The sequence below is a fragment of the Dryobates pubescens genome, chromosome 39 (assembly GCF_014839835.1).
Source record: "Dryobates pubescens isolate bDryPub1 chromosome 39, bDryPub1.pri, whole genome shotgun sequence".
Taxonomy (NCBI): Eukaryota; Metazoa; Chordata; class Aves; order Piciformes; family Picidae; genus Dryobates; species Dryobates pubescens.
Window position 1 is genome coordinate 1,820,351 of NC_071650.1, and position 23,484 is coordinate 1,843,834.

General features: G+C 48.1%; 1 protein-coding gene across 1 annotated transcript in view; it reads right to left on the reverse strand.

The window, feature by feature from the left end:
* Positions 1-23,484, reverse strand: part of MAP4K3 (mitogen-activated protein kinase kinase kinase kinase 3) — a 67,989-nt gene that overhangs the window by 12,329 nt on the left and 32,176 nt on the right. The window contains exons 15-25 of the mRNA XM_054177225.1: positions 22,915-22,977; positions 16,591-16,649; positions 15,392-15,430; positions 15,047-15,100; positions 12,456-12,498; positions 10,844-11,006; positions 8,608-8,720; positions 6,396-6,437; positions 3,460-3,544; positions 1,077-1,156; positions 32-92 (exon numbers count right to left, since the gene is read on the reverse strand). Of these exons, the coding sequence (XP_054033200.1) occupies positions 32-92; positions 1,077-1,156; positions 3,460-3,544; positions 6,396-6,437; positions 8,608-8,720; positions 10,844-11,006; positions 12,456-12,498; positions 15,047-15,100; positions 15,392-15,430; positions 16,591-16,649; positions 22,915-22,977 (802 nt within the window). The remainder of the gene's footprint in view (positions 1-31; positions 93-1,076; positions 1,157-3,459; positions 3,545-6,395; positions 6,438-8,607; positions 8,721-10,843; positions 11,007-12,455; positions 12,499-15,046; positions 15,101-15,391; positions 15,431-16,590; positions 16,650-22,914; positions 22,978-23,484) is intronic.

The window sequence follows — 23,484 nt, forward strand, 5'->3', positions numbered from 1 at the left end:
CCTGCTGCTCAAAGGCAGCACAGCAACTTACCAGATATTGACAGCAAGCAGTTGTTCATGACATAGAGCCAGGTACACCTCCGAGGGAAGAGCTAGGAAAGAAGGAAGAAGTCAGTGGGATGCACACAAAATTTGAGTGCTTGAAGGTGATCAATCTGCATAGGTGACAGGACAAAACTAACAGTGACTTGCTTTTTGGAGCTGCAATCAGCTGAAGCCATAGAACAGTCTGGGTTAGAAGGGACCTCTAAAGCTCATCCAGGCCAAGCTGCTCTGCAGTAGCAGGGGCATCCTCCACTAGATCAGGCTGCCCAGAGCCCTGTCGAGCCTTACCTTGAGAATCTCCAGGGATGGGGCCCCAACCACCTCCCTGGGCAACCTATTCCAATGTTTCACTAGCCTAGTAGTAAAGAATCTGTTCCTAACATCCAATTTAGATCTGCTCTTCTCTAGTTTGAAGCCATTGTCCCTCGTCCTGTCACTCAACAGTCTCTCTCCATCACTCTTGTAGGCTTGCTTCCAGTTCTGGAGGGCTACTATTAGGTATCCCTGGAGCCTCATCTTCTCCAGGCTTTTAATAAGGGCCTGTAGTGACAGGACAAAGGGCAATGATCTGCAATTAGAGCAGGGGAGATTCAGACTGGAGATTAAGAAGAAATTCTTTCCAGTGAGGATGGGGAGACACTGGAAAGAGCTGCTCAGGGAGGTTGTGGCTGCCCCCTCCCTGGAGGTGTTCAAGGCCAGGCTGGATGAGGCCTTGAGCAATCTGGGCTGGTGGGAGGTGTCCCTGCCCATGGCAGGGGGTTGGAAGTGGATGAGCTTTGAGGTCCTTTCCAACCCAAGCTATTCTATCTCATGAATGTATCTCATGACAATGCTTTAAGGAAAACACAAACTTGCAGCCTGGCTGTGTCCCTGTGCAGCCTGCTGGAGCTGGAGGTGTCCCTGCTGAGGGCAGGGGGGTTGCACAGGAGGCCCTTGGAGGCTCCCTTCCAACCTGATGCAATCTGTGAATTGCTCTGAGTGGCTGAAAAAAGTGACAAAGATCTTCCCAAAATATCAGACCAGGAACCCACCTGCTCCATTGATGTTTCATGAAGTTCATTGAGGTTCAGTGTATAAATACCTTCTTCTGCACCAAATATCAAGTACTGATCTGCAAACAAAAGCAAACAAAGGAAAGCCTGATTTCAGGAAGCTGTTTTATCAGCCTGTGTAGCTCTTCACCCACAGGGTTTGAAAGGATGAAAGATTCATCTTGCAAAAGAAGCTTCAATGAGGCTACTTTAAGACATGAGGGAAAAAAATCAGACTTTTTTCCTCTTTTATAACTAATGATTGGAATAAAAGCCAGTGGTGGTACAACCACAAGCAAGAATCCCATGAATTCTATCCCCATCTATAGCTTATCCTACTTAGACATCTCCATCTCTTTTGTGGCATATTCACAGCCCCCTTTCAGAGCAGTTCATGAACAGTATTGACTGGAAAATGTCCTTAGTCCTTAGGAGGTGCCTCAGGTTTGGAACATAGCTAGCACCCTGGGCTGCATTTAGATCTGCAAATAAGTCAAACACCTCACACTGAGAAGATGGCAACTGCAAAAGACTGGCTTGCACTGTTTCAGTTTCTACAGTGTCTTAGTTTTGCCTTGCTTCCTGGCTCAGCAGCATCTCTGTACAGCCTGTAAGCAAAGGGTGAAGTTGCAGGCAATGCAAGTACAGTGCTAACCAATTAGCCCTTCCCCTACCCTATATGCAAGCACCAAAACATGTGCAAAAATGGATTGGAGAAACCTGCAGAACCAGAATGATTGAGGAAGACAAAAAGAAACCAAACCATACCCCAAACCAACCCCAACCCAACTCCAACCCCAACCCAACCCCACCCCAATCCCAAACCCCAGCCCAATCCCAAACCAACCACCACCAAAAAGCCCAAACAGCAAACAAACAAACAAATCAAGTAAGTGACAGGGAAAATCCACCTCAGCCATGACCTCCAAAGTCACAGTTTAAAAAATACATTAAGATTGGCATCTTTTGGACTAAAATCCCAGAACAGCTCAGGTTGGAAGGCACCTCAGAGATCATCTATTCCAACCCCTCTGCCACGGGCAGGGACACCTCTCAACTAGGCTTGGCTGCTCAAGGCCTCATCCAACCTGGCCTTGTGTATCCCCAGGGAGGAGGCAGCCACAACCTCTCTGGGCAGGCTATTCCAGAGTCTCTTCACCCTCATACTGAAGAATTTCTCCCTCAGCTCCATGTCATTTAATCCTTTTAATGAAAGCTGCAGTCATGCCCCACGTAGCTCTAACCTAACAAAGCTTCTCAGCATCAAACTTCAGAGAGCAGGGGCATAATGACAACTTCTGCTGATGGGAAACAGCCTACTTCACAGTATGTCTGTTTCAAAAGGAATAATCTTGCTCATCCAAGGACACTTCCCCACAGAATTCTCGTGGCCAAACTGGGGGTTTGGCTCTGCTGGATAAAGCACTGGCCTGAAGAGTGGTGGTCAATGGAGCCAAACCCAGCTGCTGGCTGGTCACCAGTGGTGTTCCTCAGGCCTCAGTGCTGGGATCACTCCTGTTTCACATCTTGATTGCTGACCTTGCTGAAGGCCCAGAGTGTGTCAGCAGCAGGTTGGCAGATGGCACCAAGTGAGGTGGCAGTGTTGGTCTGCACCAGGGCAGGGAGGCTCTGCAGAGGGACTTGGAGAGGTTGGATCCATGGCCAAGGGTAACAGCAGGAGCTCCAACAAGGCCAAGTGCCAGGGCCTGACCTTGGGTCACAACCACCCCAAGCAGTGCTGCAGGCTTGGGGCAGTGTGGCTGGAAAGCTGCTGGCAGAAAGGGAGCTGGGGGTGCTAATGGCCAAGCAGCTGAAGAGGAACCAGCAGTGTGCCCAGGGGGCCAAGAGAGCCAGGGGCATCCTGGCTGGCATCAGCAATGCTGTGTCCAGCAGGAGCAGGGAGGGCATTGTCCTCTGGGCCTCAGCTCTGGGCAGGCCACACCTCGAGGGCTGGCTCCAGTTTGGGGCAGCTCAATGCAAGAGAGAGGTGGAGGGGCTGGAGCCAGGGCAGAGGAGGGCAAGGAAGCTGGGAAGGGCCTGCAGGAGAAATCTGAGGAGGAGCAACTGCAGGAGCTGAGCTCTCTTCTCACAGGTAATTAGTGATAGAACAAGAGGGAAGAGCCTCAAGCTGCCACTGCACAGTAGGAAGAATTTTCCCCCTCAAGAGTGGTCAGGCACTGGGCTGAGCTGCACAGGGAGGTGGTGGAGTCCCCAAGCCTGGAGGTGTTTAAAGGTGGTTTGGCTGTGGTGCTTGGGGCTATGGTTTAGGGGTGAGCCTTGCAGAGCAGGGTCAGGGCTTGGACTTGGTGATTCTGAGGGTCTTTTCCAACCTGACTGTTTCTGTGATTCTGTGGAAATGGGTAAAACACATCCAATATTCTACCTCTTGTGTCTGGATTGATCCACGACGTTGCACAGTGGATTTTTAACGGACAGCCATTGAAAACCTTTGAAAAGCAAGCCCCCATCTGCAGGAACAAAACCACAACACACACAGGAGAAGCTGAGAGGTGACATTTTTTACTGAAAGCAGTGACAAAATGTTAAGGTAAATGTCATTTGCCATGGAGAAGATAACCTCACCCAGACAACAAGCTGACAAAGAGGTATTTTGAAAGTGATTTTTCCCTTCCTGCAGAAGGTATTTCTGAACAAAACCCCCAGAATTAGATACTAAGCTCAGTCTGAGCACAGAACACAGAGGAGACAAACATGAAAAGGCTTCCTGAATTCTGTGACTTGAGGAAGTCTCAACACAGAAAGTTTATTCTTGTCACAGCATTGTCAGGGTTGGAAGGGGCCTCGAGGATCACCCAGTTCCAACCCCCCTGCCACCTCACACTACAGCAGGTTGCTCACAGCCAGCCTGGCCTTAAAAACCCTCCAGGGATGAGGCTTCCACCACCTCCCTGGGCAACCTGTGCCATATTTCATACATTTAAAATACAGCTCTAGGTCAAGCCACAGACAAAATCTTGCCTCAGCTTCTCTATTTCTTGTTTCATATTAACTTACTTTCACTATTGATAGCCTCTCAAAGAGAAACTTCTGGTAGGACATCTTAATCCTTGGTCAGCATAACCCTGGCAAACTCAGCTTGCTATTAAGTGTCTTGTAGAGTGCAATAGAATCCATCTCTGCATCTTGGGAGAGTGGCTGACACCCCTTTAGGCTGTGCTGCCATTCAGCCAGACCTGGACAGGCTGGAGAGTTGGGTGGGAAGAAACTGAATGAAATTCAACCAGGAGAAGTCTTGCATCTGGGAAAGGACAACCCCATGGGCCAGCACAGGCTGGGGACTGACCTGCTGGAGAGCAGCACAGGGGAAAGGGACCCAGGGGTCCTGGTGAACAGAAGAATGACCATGAGCCAGCAACGTGCCCTAGGAGCCAAGAAGGCCAAGGGAACCTTGGGGTGTATTAGAAGGGCTGCAGTCAGTAGATTGACAGAGGTTCTCCTCTCCCTCTGCTCTGCCCTGGTGAGGCCACATCTGGAATACTGTGTGCAGTTCTGGGTCCCTCAGTTCAAGATGGGCCTCAGGGAACTCCTTGAAAGAGTCCAGCACAGAGCCACAAAGATGCTGAAGGAACATCTCCCTGTGAGGACAGGCTGAGGGAGCTCTGGCTGGAGCTTGGAGCAGAGGAGCCTGAGTGCTGCCCTCATTGATGGTGATAAAGATGTGCAGGGCAGCGTGGGGAGCCAAGCCAGGCTCTGCTCAGGGATGTCCAATGGCAGTAAAAGGGGCAGTGGGGGCAAGCTGGAGCAGAGGAGGTGCCAGGGGAACAGAAGGGAGAATTTGGTCACTGTGAGGGTGCTGGAGGCCTGGAGCAGGCTGCCCAGGGGGGTTGTGGAGTCTCCCTCTCTGGAGATACTCCAACCCCACCTGGCTGTGTTCCTGTGTGACCTGCCATGGGTGACCCTGCTCTGGCAGGGGGGTTGGACTGGATGATCTTTTGAGGTCCCTTCCAACCTCTAACATTCTGTGACTCTGTCATCTTCCCTCTAGTGGATTGCAACACTTACAGACATCTAGAAGAACACTTGCTAAAACTGCTTCAAGGTGACAAAAAACCCAAAGTCAAGGCTTCCTCCTTTCCCCTCAACCATCAAAGAACAACTGCTCATCCTGAACAAGCAGAGATGAACTAGAGTTAGGGGTTGGAAGGGAAAAAGAGAGAGAGGAGGTGAAAGAGAAGCAAAGCAAAAAGAGAGGAAAGAGAGAAGGTGTTTTGGACACCTGCCTCTTCCATCACTATCATGAAGTCCAGGAGTTTGTCCACATACACTTATGTGAGGGAAGAATCAAAGTCTTCAGGTAATGAGTAAAAGGTGAAAGACTCCATTGCACAAAGTCAAGAGCAGACTGCTGGCAGCCCAGCAGAAGGCTGGCTGCTTGCTGCACAATGACTTGATCCTTCTGTGGGCATTGAGAATGGAGAAAAGACCTATGTGAGGCTGCAATGTGAGAAGATACTGACACAGAGTGGACCTCGAGGTACTGACAGCTTGGCTGTCAAATCCCCTGGCAATAAGGAGTTTGTGGGAGGGCTGATAGAAGGAAAAACAATCAAGGGCTTTCTTGGGCAGTCTTATGAAAGTCTTAGCAGAATGCTGGAAATCATCCAGCCCAATGACCCTGCCAGGGCAGGGGCACCCAGGGCAGGTCACTCAGGAACACATGCAAGCAGCTTTTGAAGATCTCCAGAGCAGGAGACTCCACAACCTCTCTGGGCAGCCTGCTCCAGGGTTCCAGCACCCTCACACCAAAGAAGCTTCTCCTCATGTTGAGGTGGAATTTCCTGTGTTTGAGTTTATGTCCATTGCCCCTCATCCTATGACTGAGCATCACTGAGCAGAGCCTGGCTGCATCCTCCTGACAGCCACCCTCAAGTATTTGTAGACATTCATAAGGTCCCCTCTCAGTCTTCTCTTTGCCCCAGGTCTCTCAGTCTTTCCTCAGAAGAGAGATGCTCCAGTCCCTTCATCATCCTCACAGGTCTTCCTTGAGCTCTCTCCAGTAGTTTCCTGCTCCTCTTGAACTGGACCCAGGATTCCAGATGTGGACTAACCAGGGCTTATCCCAAGCACACAGGGTGCTAAAAGGCACTCCAGAGGAAACACACCAGCTGATGCTCAAAGCCCAAAATGAAAGAGGCTTTCTGAAACACCACAGCTGCAGCTCACCATTTCTAACAGGTACTGGACACTTCTACTTTTTAAACAGAAGGCTACAAACTATCTAAACATGTCCTCTGCCAGCTCCAGCAAGCAAACCAGCCCTGCTTCTAAGGTGCGTTTGCATGACTCAGTAATACTCACGTGTACTTTAGGTGTGGGAGGAAGGCCATTGCTCACTGGCTTCTGCAAAACAGAAGGGCAAAAGGAAGTTTACACTCAGCTGTACCCAACCCCCCCAACATGCAGGCTCTCCCCTGACACCACAGCACCACCAAAACACAAGGCTACACAAATCATCGCTGTTAAAAGCGCTTCAGAACTTCCTGAGCGTGATGAGAGTCACAGACACAGAGAATGATTTAGGCTGGAAGGGACCTCAAAGATCATTCAGTTCCAAACTCCCTTGCCCATGAGCAGGGACACCTCCCACCAGCCCAGCTTGCTCAAGGCCTCATCCAGCCTGACCCTGAATGCCCCCAAGGAGGAGATATCCACAGCCTCCCTGGGCAACCTGTGCCAGAGTCTCACCATCCTCACTGGCAAAGAATTTATTCCTCATTTCCAGTCTCAGTCTCCCCTGTCAAGCTTCAACCCATTCCCTCTCCTCCTGTCACTCCCAGCCCTTGGCAAAAGTCCTTCCCCAGCTCTCTTGTAGTCCCCTTCAGGTACTGGAAGGCTGCTCTAAGGTCTCCCTGAAGCCTTCACTTCTCCAGGCTGAACAGCCTCAACTCTCCCAGCCTGTCCCCACAGGGGAGGTTCTGCAGCCCTCTGAGCATCTTCATAGCCTCCTCTGGAACCTCTCCAGCAGCTCCAGGTTCTTCTTGTGCTGGGGGCCCCAGAACTGGAGGCAGTGCTGCAGTTGGGGTCTGAGCAGAGCAGAGGGCAGAATCCCCTCCCTGTGCTGCTGCTCTCCCTGCTCTGGCTGCAGCTCAGCACACAGCTGCCTGCTGGGCTGCCAGTGACCACTGCTGGCTCCTGGGCACTTTGTCACCAAGTGACACCCCCAAGGCCTTCTCCTGCAGACTGCTCTCCAGCCACTCCTCACCCAGCCTGGATTAGTGCTGGGGATTTCTCCTGATAAAAACCTGCTTCCAAAGAAGGGTGTTTGACAGGTAACAGAGGAAACTTCCAAACCATCATTTCAAATGCCAAGTTCCAGGCTTGCCAAAGCACTGCCAGCATTATGGGCACTCCCTTCACACAAAAACATGCTAAAGGTTTTTCCTCTACCTTCACTTCTCTCAAAAGAGTGACATTTCCAACCTCATTCTTGGAAGAGGCCCCCAGAGACTGCAGGTTCCTGTTACATTTAATCTGACTTAACTGCAGCTGTCCTCCTCTCTCCTGTTTCATACTCCCACTTTTGCTTTTGCAGCACAGTAACACAGCAGTGACTCTGGAAGCCATGTGCTGCTTTGATAGAAAGACTCACTTGGAAGAGGAGAAAAGGATGCAGGAGCACTTTCTCAGCTCACAGCTGGATCAGACTATACATGGGTGTAAAACTGCATCCTCTCCATGACTGCAACTTTACATCAGCCTATGCAGCTCAAGTCTGACAGTAAATCCAAGCTGTTCAACCCTGAAACCCAGAGCTCAGGAGCCTGGGAGGCGAGCAGCTTGCAGATCTGGACCATCAATCCAGATTTCATAGACTCACAGAATGCTAAAGCTTGGGAGGGACCTCCAGAGATCATCCAGTCCAACCCCCCTGACACAGCAGGATCACCTAGGGCAGGTCACACAGGAACACATCCAGGTGGGGTTGGAAAGTCTCCAGAGAAGGAAACTACACCACCTCTGTGGGCAGCCTGCTCCAGGGCTCCAGCACCCCCCCAGTGAAGAAGTTTCTCCTCACACTGAGATGGGATTTCCTGTGACTATGTCCATTGTCACTCACTCTATCTCCAGGTATCACTGACAAGACACTGGCTTCATCCTCCTGACTGAGCTCCTTTCCCAGGGCCAGCCAAATCCTCCAGCAAGCCATGAGGGGGCAGCAGACGCCTTCATTTCCTCCTCTGCTTCAAGGGTCATTGCCCAGTACAAGGCATTACATCACTCTTCAAGGATCTCCTCATGACACGTCCCTCAAGCATGTGAGCACAAGCAAGTAAATCTTGTATAGCCACGATGAGCTTTGTTTCTAAGGAAAATTAAAGACCAGCTCAAGCTTCAGCTTCAGACTGGACCTCAAGCAGACAACCTAGCAAGACTGCTTTGATTCAAAAGCAAAGAAGATGTCATCCCAGAATCCTTTCTCTCCTCCCAAGAGCAGTGTGGCTCACGCCCCTGGCACGTGCCAGAGAGTTGGGAGAACTTGAAAATAAGAGCTGGAAGCTCCAATACCTACCAGCAGTTCCTTCTTTTCTTTCCTTGCAAAGTTGGTGTCTCTGGCTTCACTCGGCTGATGAGGTGATCCCTCTCTCTCACCGTTTAACTGCACAGAAGTAGTGACTCCATTACCTACAATCACAGAGTGTCAGAGGTTTGAAGGGACTTTGAAAGATCATTGCATCCAACCCTCCTGACAGAGCTGTTGGAAAAAGTCCCTTCCCAGCTTTCTTGTAGGCCCCCTTCAAGCACTGGAAGGCTGCTCTAAGGTCTCCCTGAAGCCTTCTCTTTCCAGGCTGAACAGCCCCAACTCTCTCAGCCTGTCCCCATAGCAGAGGTTCTCCAGCCCTTTGATCAGCTTCGTGGCCTCCTCTGGAAATGCCCCAGCAGTTCCATGTCCCTCTCATGCAGGGGGCACCAGAACTGGAGGCAGTGCTGCAGGTGGGGTCTCAGCAGAGCAGAGGGGGAGAATCACCTCCCTTGTCTTGCTGATCACACTTCCAGCTAGCAAAGATATCAATTAAGAGTCAGACAGTAAGCTTGCTTAAAACAATCCAGTCCAGGACAACTTTCAAAGCATCAATCTTCAACAACAGCATAAAAGGAACAACCTGAGCAAAGGGTAAACAGTTACCTGCTACACTACTCACCCCAGTCCATCACAGATAAAAGCAAGCTTTGAAAGCAAAACTCTGCTCTTGACATGTCAAATGACAACAACTGACACACAAGGCCAGGATTGGGAACATATATAGAGGGAAACTTCTTTGTTCCCTGTGAGAGTGCTGATACTACAAGCCTGTTGCTCAGGAAAATGATTGTCACCAGTAGCATCAGCAGGAATCATAGCAGTGATTTTCCTACAAGGTTCACTTAACCCTCTGAAGAGCTCTCAGCATGGCTTCTTTGTGCACTTTGGCTTTCAGACAATTTCTGTTACTTGATCATCACAGAAAATGCCACTAAATGCTTTCATGTGTGTTTGGTGCAGGGTAGCCCCATCCCCTGGCCCTTGGCCCTTCTACTGGGGCCTGTCAGCTAAAATCAATAGATTCACAGAATCACAGAATCTTAGAGGCTGGAAGGGACCCCCAGAGATCATTCAGTCCAACCTCCCTGCCAGAGCAGGGTCACCTAGAGCAGATCACACAGGAATGCATCCAGACAGGTCTTAAATATCTCCAGAGAAGGAGACTCCACAAACCCCCTGGGCAGCCTGCCCCAGGGCTCCAGCACCCTCACAGTGACAAAATTCTTCCTCCTGTTCCCATGGAAACATGTTTCTAAGCCTCAGCTTCCACCACTGCCCCTTGTGCTGGCATTGGGCATCCCCCAGCAGAGCCTGGCTCCAGCCCCTGGGCACTCACCCTGCACATCTTGATCACCAGCAAGGAGCTCACCCTCAGGCTCCTCCTCTCCAAGCCACAGAGCCCTCATCCCCCTCAGCCTGTCCTCTCAGGGAGATGTTCCACTGCCTTCAGCATCTTTGTAGCTCTCTGCTGGACTCTCTCAAGCAGTTCCCTTAGGTCCTTCTTGAGCTGAGGGCCCCAGAACTGGACACAATATTCCAGATGTGGCCTCAGCAGGGCAGAGCAGAGAAGGAGAAGAACCTCTCCCAACTTACTGCCCACAGCCCTTCTCATCCAGCCCAGGCTACCCTTGGCCTTCTTGGCCACCAGAGCACATTGCTGGCTCATGGCCAACCTCCCATCCACCAGGACCCCCAGGTCCTTTTCCCCTTCCCTGCTCTCCTGCAGCTCAGTCCCCAACCTCTCCTGCTCCATGGGGTTGTTCTTTCCCAGGTGCCAGACTCTCCCCTTACCCTTGTTGAACCTCATTCCTTTTCTCCCTGCCCAGCTCTCAGCCTGTCCAGGTCTGGCTGAATGGCAGCACAACCCTCCTGTGTCACCACTGCTCCCAGTTTGGTGCCATCAGCAAACTTGCTGGCAGTGCCCCCTGAGCCCTCATCCAGGTAACTGATGAATATATTCAACAGCTCTGGTCCCAGCACTGACCCCTGAGGGACTCCACTAGACAAAGGCCTCCCAACAGACTCTCCCTGATTAACCACAACTCTCTGACTTCTTTCCTTCAACCAGTTCACATCCACCTCACTACCTGATCATCCAGAACACAGTGCCTCAGTTTAGCTGCAAGGATGCTGGGGGGGACTGTGTCCAAGGAGGATGTAGAAATAAAATGACATGAGATCATTCCAGAAACATTTGTGTCCCTCTGGGCATCACTCTCATTACCTAAGGAGTTCAGTTTCTGCGGAGGTAACCGAGGAGGTGGAGGTCTTGGTGGAACCTGAGATGCAGATTTTGCTGGGCTCTCTGATGTTGGGCACCTTTTGATTGTCCCTTGATTATCATTTTCAGAAGAATGAGTTTCTTGGGGGATAAAGATGGATTTAGGCTGGAAAAGACACAGCAATAATGAAAGCATAATGGAAAATAAAGAGAGGTTCCAAGCCTCAGTGCTGCTTCTAAAGGAGGAACAAAGCACATGAGCAGTATTTGGGTGATGGAAGTGTCACAAGCAAACTGACAAAGCCACATGTTCTGCCATGCAAATGCCTCACAAAACATCAACAGGGAGGAGATGCACAGTAATAAGGAAAACCTTGTTATCAGAGGGTGCATTCCAAATCATCACATTCAATTCATGCATGAACAGTTACTGGGCCTGGAGAAATGTCACTCTGCAGTCACAGAATGTTTGGGGCTGGAAGGGACCTCCAGAGATCATTCAGCCTAACCCCCCTGCCAGAGCAGGGGCACCCAGGGCAGGGCACACAGGAGCACAGCCAGGTGGGGTTTAAAAAGGCTCCAGAGAAGGAGACTCCACAACCTCTCTGGGCAGCCTGCTCCAGGCCTCCAGCAGCCTCACACCAAACAAGTTTCTCCTCATGCTGAGGTGGAACCTCCTGGGTTCCAGCTTGGACCTGCTGTGCCTTGTCCTGTCACTGGGCACCACCAAACAGAGCCTGGAACCTTCATCCTGACCCCCAGCCCTCATCTATTGATAGACATTGATCAGATCCCCTCTCAGCCTTCTCCTCTCCAAACAGACCCAGAGCTTTCAGCCTTCCTTCACAGTGAAATGTTCAAGACCCCAAACCATCCTCATGGCTGTCCACTGGACTCTCTCCAGCAGGTCTCTGTCTCTCTTCAACTGGGGAACCCGAAATGGGACACAGTCTTCCAGGTGTGGTCTCAGCAGGGCAGAGCAGAGGGGGAGGAGAACCTGCCTTGACCTGCTAGCCACACTCTTCTCCATGTACCTCAGGATGTGGCCTGCCCTAGCTGATCCTGCTTTGGCAGGGGAGTTGGATGGACTGGATGACCTGTAGAGTTCCCTTCCAGACCTCAACATTCTGGGATTCTGTGACTGAAGATCTGACAGCCAGACAAATATGTTTGTTTGCTTGGTTGGGTTCATGTTAAGTTAATTCCAGAGTGAACAGATTTATTCAATCTTCAAGTGGCAGCACACAAAGATCTGTTCTGCTCCAGGAATGCTTCTGAAGATCACTATTCAGACACCAAAATTTAGCAGGCAGATGCTTTAGTTGGCCTCTCTGTATTAAAAATTACTTGCTGGTTCCATTTTTTTTGGCTATCAGAAGTGCAATTAGCCAGACACAGCACTCAGACACTGTCAATACCTTGTAGTGCAAGACTTCATGCAGCTTTTCAATCAAAGGCTACAAGCAACCCCCTGAACATTCCCTTGACTTAGAACTTCAAGTCTTCAACCCGTGGCTCAAATGAGAGAAACATCACTGCAGTCATTTAGACACTTCTGCATTTGCTGCCTGAGGTGGCCCCTTTTATGCTGGCTAGTGAAATGCTCCCCACTTACCTTTGGTGGCAAAGGAGGTGGCACTTTAGGTTTCATAGTAGCACTACAAAGAAAAGAAACAAAAAGGGGTTGTTATCTCTGGACTTTGTGTTGCAGTGTCCAAGAGGATGCTGGGCTTTAGAACTGTCAGAGAAATCCACCAGCACTGACCCAGCAGCAGCACTATGACATCCAAACCACCTCATCATGACCACTTCCTTAAACATATTGTTACTGCTGTGCACACCACTACCTGGGAACTCAGGTATCACAGATCCTCCCAAGAGAGCACCAAGTGACAACAACCCCATACAAGCTGTGAATCTTCACTGGAGGCCACTGGAGTGGAGCTGGCAGCATGGAGCCCTCCAGGACTGTCACATACTACTGAGCAGGAAGCCTGAGAGGTACTGTGGTAGTTTTACCAAGGACTCTGCAGGTTCTCAGTTTAGTCCAAATGCAGAGGAGCAAATCACTAAGTAGCATTATCATCCTCTTCCCCTCAAAGACAAGACATGAGAGCTCTGCATTATGGATGAAGTGCAGAAACAATCATGCCTCTGAACAACTCCTTAATCTTGGCACACTCTGGTGGAATCCACAATGGAATAAAGTCAGTTAAAAATGTCTTAAAGAATCTTTATTCTTATCTAAGCATCACTTGTGTCAAAGAGCAAACACACTTGTGCCTTGAGAAGTTGATCATTACACAACCTCCCTGTCACCTAGTGACATCAGATCCTGTCAGCAGCTTTACCCTCCCTCAAGGGGGTTGTCCCTCTTGCTCAGCAGCAGTGATAAAACCCACTGCCTTTGTTTGAGAAGGACAGCAGTAAAATAACTCAGGAAGAAAAAGAGAGAGAGAGATGTCAGCAACAGATAATGCTTGGTTTACAGGTCTCTGGGATGAAGCAACAGCTTTTAAAATGGCTCCTCAACAGAAAGCAAACAAGAATTCTCCATCAATGGCATCTTCTCTTTGGTCTTTATCATAGAATTGTTAGGGTTGGAAGGGACCTCAAGGAGCAGCCAGCTCCAACCCCCCTACCATGGGCAGGGACACCTCACACCACAGCAGGTTGCTCACAGCCACAGCCAGCCTGGCCTGAAAAACCTCCAGGCAGGAGGCTTCCACCACCTTTCTGAGCAACTTCTTCCAGTGTCTCACCACTCTCAAGGGGAAGAACCTCTTCCTAACAGCCAATCTGGAGCTACCCATTTCTACTTTTTTTTCCCATTCCCCCCAGCCCTATCACTCCCTGACACCCTCAAAAGTCCCTCCCCAGCCTTCTTGGAGCCCCCTTCAGATACTGGAAGGCCACAATGAGATCTCCTCAGAGCCTTCTCCTCTCCAGACTGCACAACCCCAACTCTCTCAGTCTGTCTCCATGGCAGAGCAGCTCCAGCCCTCTGCTCATCCTCGTGGCCCTCCTCTGGACACCTTCCAGCACCTCCAGATCCTTCCTATAATAGATGCTCCAGAACTAGACACAGTGCTCCAGCTGGGGTCTCATTCCACATCAATACATTTAGGAATATAAATTTCCACCCTGGCTATACATTTCAAATGTTTCAGCTCTCATCTGCCTATAAAATGAGGTCAGGAATATTTGTATCAGTGACTCTGGGTTTCCTAACACAAAAGAGACATGCACCTATGAATGCAGGTCCAGAGGAGGAGCACAATGATGATCAGAAGGTTGCAGAACCTCCCCTGTGGGGACAGGCTGAGAGAGTTGGGGCTGTTCAACCTGGAGAAGTGAAGGCTGCAGGGAGACCTTAGAGCTGCATTTCCATATCTGAAGGCAACCTACAGGCAGGCTGGGGAGGGAAGCTGTTCAGAAGGGCTTGGAGTGCTAGGCCCAGGGGCAGTGGTTTGAAAGTGGAGCAGGGCAGCTTGAGGTTGGCCCTCAGGAGGAAATTCTGCCCAAGGAGAGTGGGGAGACACTGGCACAGGCTGCCCAGGGCTGGGCTTGAGGCCCCATCCCTGGAGCCACTGAAGCTCAGCCTGGCTGTGTCCCTGTGCAGCCTGCTCTAGCTGGAGGTGTCCCTTGGAGGGTCCCTTCCAACCTGATGCAATCTGTGAATTTAATACAACCATAATTAATGTAACACAGCTACTGATACTGCCTTTGCAGCTGCATAACCTCTCTTTTCCAAAATCAAGCATCCTCCTAGCTGAGAGTGTGGACAGAGCAAACTCCATTATCCAGAGAAGACAATGACATAGAGATTTTATGTCTTTTTAATGAGCTTTATTTTAATATAGGGTCATCAGCTCTAAAGAATTGAGGACACCAGGATCAGGGGCAGATGAATTACTGGCTCCCTTTAACTATGCCAAGATTTTGTTCAATAATAAAAGAAAACAAAAGTGAGGATCAAGATGCATCAAGTGAGGAAGAAGATTTCATTCCCTTTACCACAAGTTTATGAGCAGAGTAAGAAAAGTCCTGGACCAACACTAAAAGCTTCTCTTTAAAAATGCTACAGAAGATTTCTGAGCTCTTATGGACAAAACATGACTCAGCTTGGCTTTTTCTTAATGTTCATCTATTCAAGAAGCAGCTTCTAGAGATATTTCTTTGTTTTCACAGAAGGAAAGCACTTACTGTTTAGCATCATCATCTGCATCATCATCATCTTCTAAATGTGCCACATGTCCCCTAAGAAAATGAAGAAGGTACTCAGTGAGTTGTATTAAAACCACTTTGGCTGCTGTGGAAAATGTTGCTCTCCAGGGCTACCACCCCCTCTCTGACAGAATTTTACTCTCTTTCAGCTTTTTGTCATCATTATCCTTTTAAAGCACCACTGCAATCCACACAACTAAGCCTCTCCCATATCCTCTCAGCAGCTACAGGGGCAAACAAGATCTACTCGTGACAGACAGGAGGAATCAACACACAAATGACTTTGGAACACACAAGGGGGGTAGGGAGGAAAATCAGAATTACCTCTGATGCAGTTCTTCTTCAACTGATTTCAAGAGACTCCTTCAGCATTGAACAAGAACAAGAACACACAGTTTGATTGTGGCACACAGATCATCAAAAGGCAGGGCAAAGGCTGCTGTGATTATATCCCAGTAAATAACCCAAAGCATGCTGTTTCAGCTGGCTTGCAGAACAGCTCTCAAACACCCCCACACAAATGAAGACAGCTGTTGGGGGGTTTTTGGTGGGGTCTTGATGTTTTTAAGCACACCACACTTTCAAATGTGTTTATTAATTGATTGATATTACAGTGCAGTGGTCATTGATCCTTGGACAGACCAAACAAGGATTGTCTTAACCTGATCCAGGAAAACAGCCAGGAAAAAAATAATGAAATCCAATACCCAAGCCAATCATCATCATTAACTGATGAATAAGTAATTGGACTGAGCAGAAGCTTAAACTATTATTGGAATCCAGTCAAAGATTAAACTATGATTGGAATCAAGGCCTTCTTCCCTAGTTAATCATGGCAACATTCTGAATTTCTTCATTGTTTGTTTCTCTGTCTGAAACTCACACAGAGGGGAGAATAGCAGTGATGAGAAGGAACAGCATTTTGGAAGCTATCAGGATTCAGCTCTTCATATTCGTGTTCTATGCCCAGATCCTCTGCATTGTTTTCCTGTATGATTTAATTTAGCAAAGCCAAGCCAGGCAGCCCCATTCTGACAATGCATACATTTAAGTGAGCAGAAAGGAAGAATTGCATGGAAAACTACTTCAACAAAATGTTTAAATGCATGAATATGAATCAAGGGACTTTGCTGAGTCAGGGATGTTCTTTTAATTCCCATAATTCAGCATTCCTAGTGCCCTATAACATGAAGAAGGGCATAAAACATGCCAAAGACCAGCAGTGCCCATTCCTAAGTGGGGCAAAATGCTGCTCTGTGGGAGCTGTCATGCAGAGTATTTTGTTAACCAGTGGACCAAGGGATCTTACAGCACCATGGAGTCAATGTGGTCAACAGAACCTCAAATACTGGAAAGTGCTGTCCACTTCTGGGCTCCCCAGTTCAAGAGACAGAGGGATTTGTAACTGATAGAAACCAGTCTGACACCCTTTACAATACCTGGTTCAGCCTAAGGTGTTCAGTAGATTTTTTTAACATTAAAACAGCCTTAATGAATTAAAGCCAGGAAATGCTGCTGCTTACTTGTTTGTACCCAGCAAGTAGCCACACTGAGGACCATGACCATACTCTAGCTGCAGATCCTGCAAATGTAAAAGAACAAAGGAACAAGTAAGGGTCAAACACATAGCCTGGTTCATGCTGCAGCTATCCCCCTCTGCCACCCCTGAGCTACCAAAGGAGCTCATTCCTCTGGCCTCCCTGGCCCCTAAACACCACTCTCAGACCCAGCAATCTCCTCCTTGCCAGTTTACTGCATCTCCAATTCCTTTTAAAGCTCTGATCTTAGGGCCCCTTCCTCGAACACAAAGATTTCTCTACTCAAATAAAGTGGGCAGCAGAAGAGGAAACAAAACCAACCAAAACCAAACCAACCAAACCAAAGAAACAAACAAACAAACAAAAAACCCCAAACAACCAAACAAAAAGTAAAACCAAAGAAACAGAACCAAAAAAAAACCCATTTGAGGATCTCCCAGTCTCCACAGAGAACCCTCACTGGTATGTGTAGCATGTGTAGATGGGAACAGTTCTAGCTGGGAGCCTGAAAAGACTTTAGCACATGAGGAAGTGAAAGAAGGAAGCAGAGAGGACAGTCAGAGTGGTTTTATAGCAATAAATATTTGAAGGGGAACTATCTCTGCTCTCCTGAAGACTTTATCATCACAGCACAGCATTACCAGCAGCACCAAGGACCTCTCAATCATGGAGCTCTTAAGAGTGGCAACAGGCCTCCAACACTATTCCATAAATGCCTGCTGCCATACATACACATTTAATGCTTTAATGGGAGTCCAGGGGCCATACTGAAGCACCACCACATCTGCCAGGAGGACATTGCTATGATGTGCCCTGGTGGCCAAGAAGGCCAATGGTAATACTTGGGTGCATTAAGGAGAGCGTGGCCAGCAGGTCAGTGGAGATTCTCCACCCTGTCTACTCAGCCCTAGTTAATCCACATGTGGAATACTGTGTCCACTTCTGGGCTCCCTGGGTTCAACAGGGAACTACTGGAGGGTTCAACAGCAGCTGTGAGGATGAAGAAGGGACTGGAGCATCTCTCTTATGAGGAAAGACTGAGAGACCAGGGAGTGTTTGGTCTGGAGAAGAGAAGGCTGACAGGAGACCTTATCAATGTCTACAAATATCTGAAGGGTGGCTGTCAGGAGGATGCAGGCAGGCTCTGCTCAGTGACACCCAGTGACAGCACAAGGGGCAATGGACATCAACTCAATCACAGGAAATTCCCTCTCAACATGAGGAGAAACTTCTTTGGTGTGAGAGTGCTAGTGCCCTGGAGCAGGCTGCCCAGAGAGGTTGTGGAGTCTCCTCCTCTAGATCTCTTCAAAACCCATCTGGACACATTCCTGTGTAACCTGCCCTAGGTGATCCTGCTTTGCAGAGGGGTTGGACTCCATCTCTGGAGGTCCCTTCCAACCCCCAGCATTCTATGATACTAGAATTCCAGGGTATTTTTTCCTGCAGGTAAATCATGACAGGAAAAAAGAAAAGCCAGCAAAAATACAGCAGAAGAAATGAGTTATTGATCACCTAAGTCAGTGATAAATGGAGCTACACTGCTCCTTTCCAGGAAACACTTCAAAGGTCCTCACCACCTTCTGTCCAAACCAGACCTCTTTCAGCTGCAGCCTGTATCAAAAGCCCAGCAGAAAGACTCCCAGATATTCAAGCTGTAAGAGTAGTAAGGTTGGAGCAGATGATGCCAACTCCCAGGTTTCACCCTCAAAAGAGCATTTTTCTAAACCAGAGGAGCAAAGTCTCCCACTGGATCTGCCAGTGCTCCAAGATGATGAGACAAGAAGCCACTCCAGCTTCCTGTTGTGGCCTGAAGGACAATGGCTTGAACACAAAGGTTAGGTTGTGGAGTCTCCCTCTCTGGAGATATTCAAAACTCATCTGGATGTGTTCCTGTGTAATCTGGTCTAGGTGATCCTGCTCTGGCAGCGGGGTTGGGCTGGATGATCTCAGGAGGTCCCTTCAAGCCCCTGAAATGCTGTGATTCTGTGACTGTTCTCTGCTTGCTGAGGAGTCACAGGCTGTTCACTGCACCCTCACTTCTGCTCTGTAATGCTAAGTAGTAGTTTCCACATGGGTGTTTCTACCACAGCTGTCAGTAGCATTTGATTGCTTCAGTGACATCCCATATTTTCCCCAAAGAAGTGCAGTATGGTGGAAAAGAAGCCCAAACCACTCTGGAACTGATAATTACTGCAAGGAAAAGAATGCACAGATCACAGGACTGAATAAAAACTGCAAAGGCCAGCCCAAGGCTGGCATTTCCTGAACCATGCAGAAATGACTCTTCAGTCTTTGTACCAACCTTACTATGCATCTAAACCACTACAGCTCAGCTGCTGCTATGGCTCTCTCCCACAAGGGCCACCCAACTTCCCCCCTAGACATTTGTCAGTGTAGCTCGGAAGCCCGGTGGCCTCGGGGAAGGGCGCTCAAGGGGCTGAATGGGTGGGCAGGGAAGCTTACTCCTCTCCAGGAATGTGTCTTGGGCTTTGCAAGGTGGCAGGTGGAAAGGGTCAGGCCTTAGTTGTGGCTATCTTTGATCCCTTTCACCATGCTTATCCTCCTTTTCATAGTTTTATCCTCTCCCTATGCCCCAATCTCAAGTCTTTCACTCCAAAAAGGCCTTCCTAAGCCTTCTGCAATTCTAGAGCTTCATAGAGCTGTTTGGAAGGCACCTCAAAGATCATCCAGTTCCAACCTCCCCCACCATGGGCAGGGACAACTCCCACCAGCCCAGGTTGCTCAAGGCCTCATCCAGCCTGGCCTTCAACACCTCCAGGGAGGGAGCATCCACAGCCTCCCTGGGCAACCTGTGCCAGAGTCTCCCCACCCTCACTGGAAAGAATTTCTTCCTATCTCCAGTCTAAATCTGCCCTCCTCAAGCTTCAATCCACTCCCTCTCCCTTCAGTCTCTGCATCATTACCAACATCTGGCATTTTATCCAGGCAATTCCTTTCTGCTGATCCCTACCACCACTCTACTCCAATCAATCCCAAAGAAACACAGACTTAACTTTCTGGAAGAGGCTGCCCAGGGAGGTGGTGGAAGCCTCCTGCCTGGAGGTTTTGCAGGCCAGGCTGGATGTGGCTGTGAGCAACCTGCTGCAGTGTGAGGTGTCCCTGCCCATGGCAGAGGGGTTGGAACTGGCTGATCCTTGAGGTCCCTTCCAACCCTAACAATTCTATGATTCTTTGCATAGAAGTAATGAAAGGACTCACAGTAATCTCAAAACTCTTTAAGCACAGGTATTTTGAAGACTCAGGCTCAAGAGCAGAAAACAACCAGGCCGGAAACATGAGATGCCACCAGACTCATGAACAAGGAGGTTAAACAGGTTGTGTGAGTCTATGTGAGAGGATGCCAGAACAAAGACTGGGAGGCTGCTGGGAAAAATAAGCCCAGATCAGCATAATGAAATCTGAGACTTTGACACTTTGAAGTGAGAAGCATTTTGTCTACCCGACGCACAATCACGTTCATCAGAAGTGAAGGGAAATGAAGCTCTTGCCCTGAGCACAGCCCAAGCATCTGGGGGGCTTCATTTACACCCTGTGCAACTGTACAGCAGCAAGAGGAAAACCAATCACCCCCATGCAAGACAAGGAGCTCTCATCTCTCACCACTTTTTTAAAGCCTTACTGGAAACTGTCTTTATGGAAAGCGACATGTGCCAGAATTCTCTGTGCTTAACTGCTTTGAGAGGACAAAAGCTTTGTTTTGTTTCAGTTTCTTATTGTGCTGCCTATCAGCACTTCTTGCACTATGATTCCAATTGGATAGATCTATTTTCCTGCTCTCAACAGCCTGTTTAGTGCTCTTCTAAGCCCTTGAAGAGCTGGTCCTCGGGATTGCCCCAACCCAGATGCAGAACCTTGCATTTGGTCTTGTTGAAGCTCAACATATCTGAAGCCAATACTGTTAGAGCAGGAGAAGGGAGAGCAGAGAAAAATGAGCTAGAGAAGTCTAATTAGTATGTCCTGGTCCACAAGAAGAATAAACCAACTACTAAATACTTCCTCTCATTTTCAGAAGGATTAGGACTTCCTGGGGCAAAAAAACATCTCACAAATGGGTGAAGCACTAGCACCAAGTCAGAATTCTGTTTGATTTACAGTGAGCACAGAAGGTTGGGAAGAAGGCAGTGAGACTCAGAAAGTGCTGTCAACTGGCTTTAAAAACCCTCTCACTGTTGTGACAGCAACAGGACTTTATAAGCTTTATCATGGTATTACAGTTTAGAGCTAGTGCCTAGCTTCAACACCAATTGTTAATCTTTCCAGAGACTTTGACTCTAAAGAATAAACAATTTTAGGGATTGGACACAGAATGATGCAATAGAAATGTCTATCATCCCATTGGCTTGTTGAATAATTCCTGGTTTGCACCACAGATAGTTCCTCCTTCTTTTTCTCCCTGTGACTTGCCTCTCTCTCTCTGACCCTGGTCTTGCTGGAATGGTCTTTGTTTAGACTCTGGGTCTGAGGTACAAGGGAGAAAGGGGGACAGGGAGAAGCAGGCTAGCTCTGTGCAGCCTCCTTTTGAGGGGGTGGGGGAAAGAACTGTCTTGGTGTAAGGGAGTTTTTTCTGAGGTTGTTGAATTGTGCATATATGTAAATACAGCCTGCATGTCTTTATTGCCTTCTATAATGTCATATTTAGTCTATTTTGGGAACTATAACTTCATTTTGCTTTCAAAAAAATAACATAAAACAAAATTCTGAGCTAGTGTGGCAAAATTTATTCCAGGGGTAATTTGTTGGGGGGCAAACCCAGCCTACAACAGATAGCAATCAATTTGAAGACTGTCCTGAACAGTGTGGGGCGAAAGTCCAGTTAGGAGACACATCCTCATTTGTCTCTTAGACCCACAGTCCTAGCCTAGCAAGACAAGCAACCTGAAGAAGGTAAGATTTTAACAACAGATTCAAATGTCAATCTGCTATAAATCAGATCTCGAACTAAAAAGACAAAACCAAAAGCAAAGCAAACTGAAAACCCAAACCCACCCTGCCAAAAAGCAGAGCGATTGCACAGGATGGAGGTGCTCCCACAGCAGCACAGAGAAATCTGAGCTGGTCTCAGAGGAGTTTGTTTTTAATCTAGCAGTCACAGGATGAGACAGAATCACAGAGTGTTAGGAGCTGGAAGGGGCCTCAAAAGATCAGCAAGTCCAACGCCACCCTGCTGGAACAGCATCCCCTAGAGTTCCTTCCAAGAATGTGGAACACAGTCGAAGCTCTCGGTAATTACGCTGCTGGCAGCCTCAAGTCACACCAAGCCAGCTGATGCCAAAATAAACCCCCAAAAATCCACAGCACAAAGCAGCACAAAAACCCAAACCAAGACATTCTTAGGCACCCTGGTTTTGCATTTTCCTTTTGCTGCACTTCAATAGCTCACAAAGCAAAGGCAGTTAGCAGGGACTTCTTCAGGGACTGAATGTTTCTCTTTCTTCTTTTTTGCCCCCCATCAGGAAGGTGTCCCTGCCCATGGCAAGGGGCTGGAACTAGATGATCCTTGAGGTCCCTTCCAACCCTAACAATTGTATGATCCTATAAATCTAAGAATCTGAAGATGTCCCAAGGTTCAAAAAGCATTGCTTTACTAACTCTTCAGTGCCTAAAGATCAGAGAAATAAGAAAACTCACTTTCTAGAGTCAACTCTACACTGCAATGCTAACAGCCACATTTTTTAGCAGTGCAGTAAGAGCAAACTTGGAAAATGGATCAGACAATAGATGATGCCAAATGCCATTGAAAACACTTAGGACCCCACTTTCTGTTATTTGCATTAAGTGTAAATTCATTTTGGAAGAGAATTACCATCTGGAGACTTCACAGGCTTACATATGTATCATTGTATAGTTATATATTATAGATACATAGTTATATAGTATTATATAGTTATGTATTATTATATAGTTATAGTATGTCATTTTAATGGGGCTACTGAAAGGAATTCTCAGACAAAAATAAGGAGAGTATATCCATTTTTAATCACACACACAAAAAAGCCAATTACCAAGTTAGGCACTGTAAGGTGGTTAAAGAAATTAGAATCAGTGCACAATACTGAGCCCCTTCTACAAAAGTGATTGAAACCAAACAGGAAGAGGGGTTAAATCTTTTCAATTTAGCATTGATAGGACTCCTTCCTACATTACAGCAACACAAACACAGACTCATCCTCACACTGAGGGGCTTTGACACAGAGGAAAACACCACTGGGACACTAAGACAAAACACGAGCTTTGGAAAAGGAAAACAAAAGTTAACACTGACAAAGAAAGGTGTAAGATGAAAAATACCAGGTTAGATCTTGCAGTGTAGTATATTTCTTCTGAATTGTCCAAAAAATCGCTACTGTCAGGCTGTTCATTAGACAGAGATCAAGAAACTCAGGTTATTTACATTGTGACTAAAAGACAGGGGTACATAAAGGGAAATTTTCTGGCTAAAACTAGGAAGGTGTTAGCTGAAACTCAACTTCAGGCAGCTCTGGGCACGGGGGTAAAAGACAGCTAAGAGTATCAACACATTACCAAACACTGCTGAATCACACCAAAAGAATGAACCATTGGTCATCACCTCAATTGTGGCAACAAGTGATAAACTGCCTCAGTGAGAGGCAAGTATGTACCAGTTCAACATCTCAGTGCACTCGTCGTGCTGCAGTCCTTTCGGTTCGTGCAGTCAGAGCCACAAGTTTAAAATAAGCAGCAAGTCCAAGCATGCTTTTGTGAGGCAGAAGCAGAAAGGTCAGCAGAACTCCTTTAGTGGAAAGGGGTCCACACTGTTATTGCTGAAGGAAGAGACAAGCACCTCTTGTAGCTGCTTCCATCTCTCCCAGAATATAAATTGTTACAGACTTCCCCCTC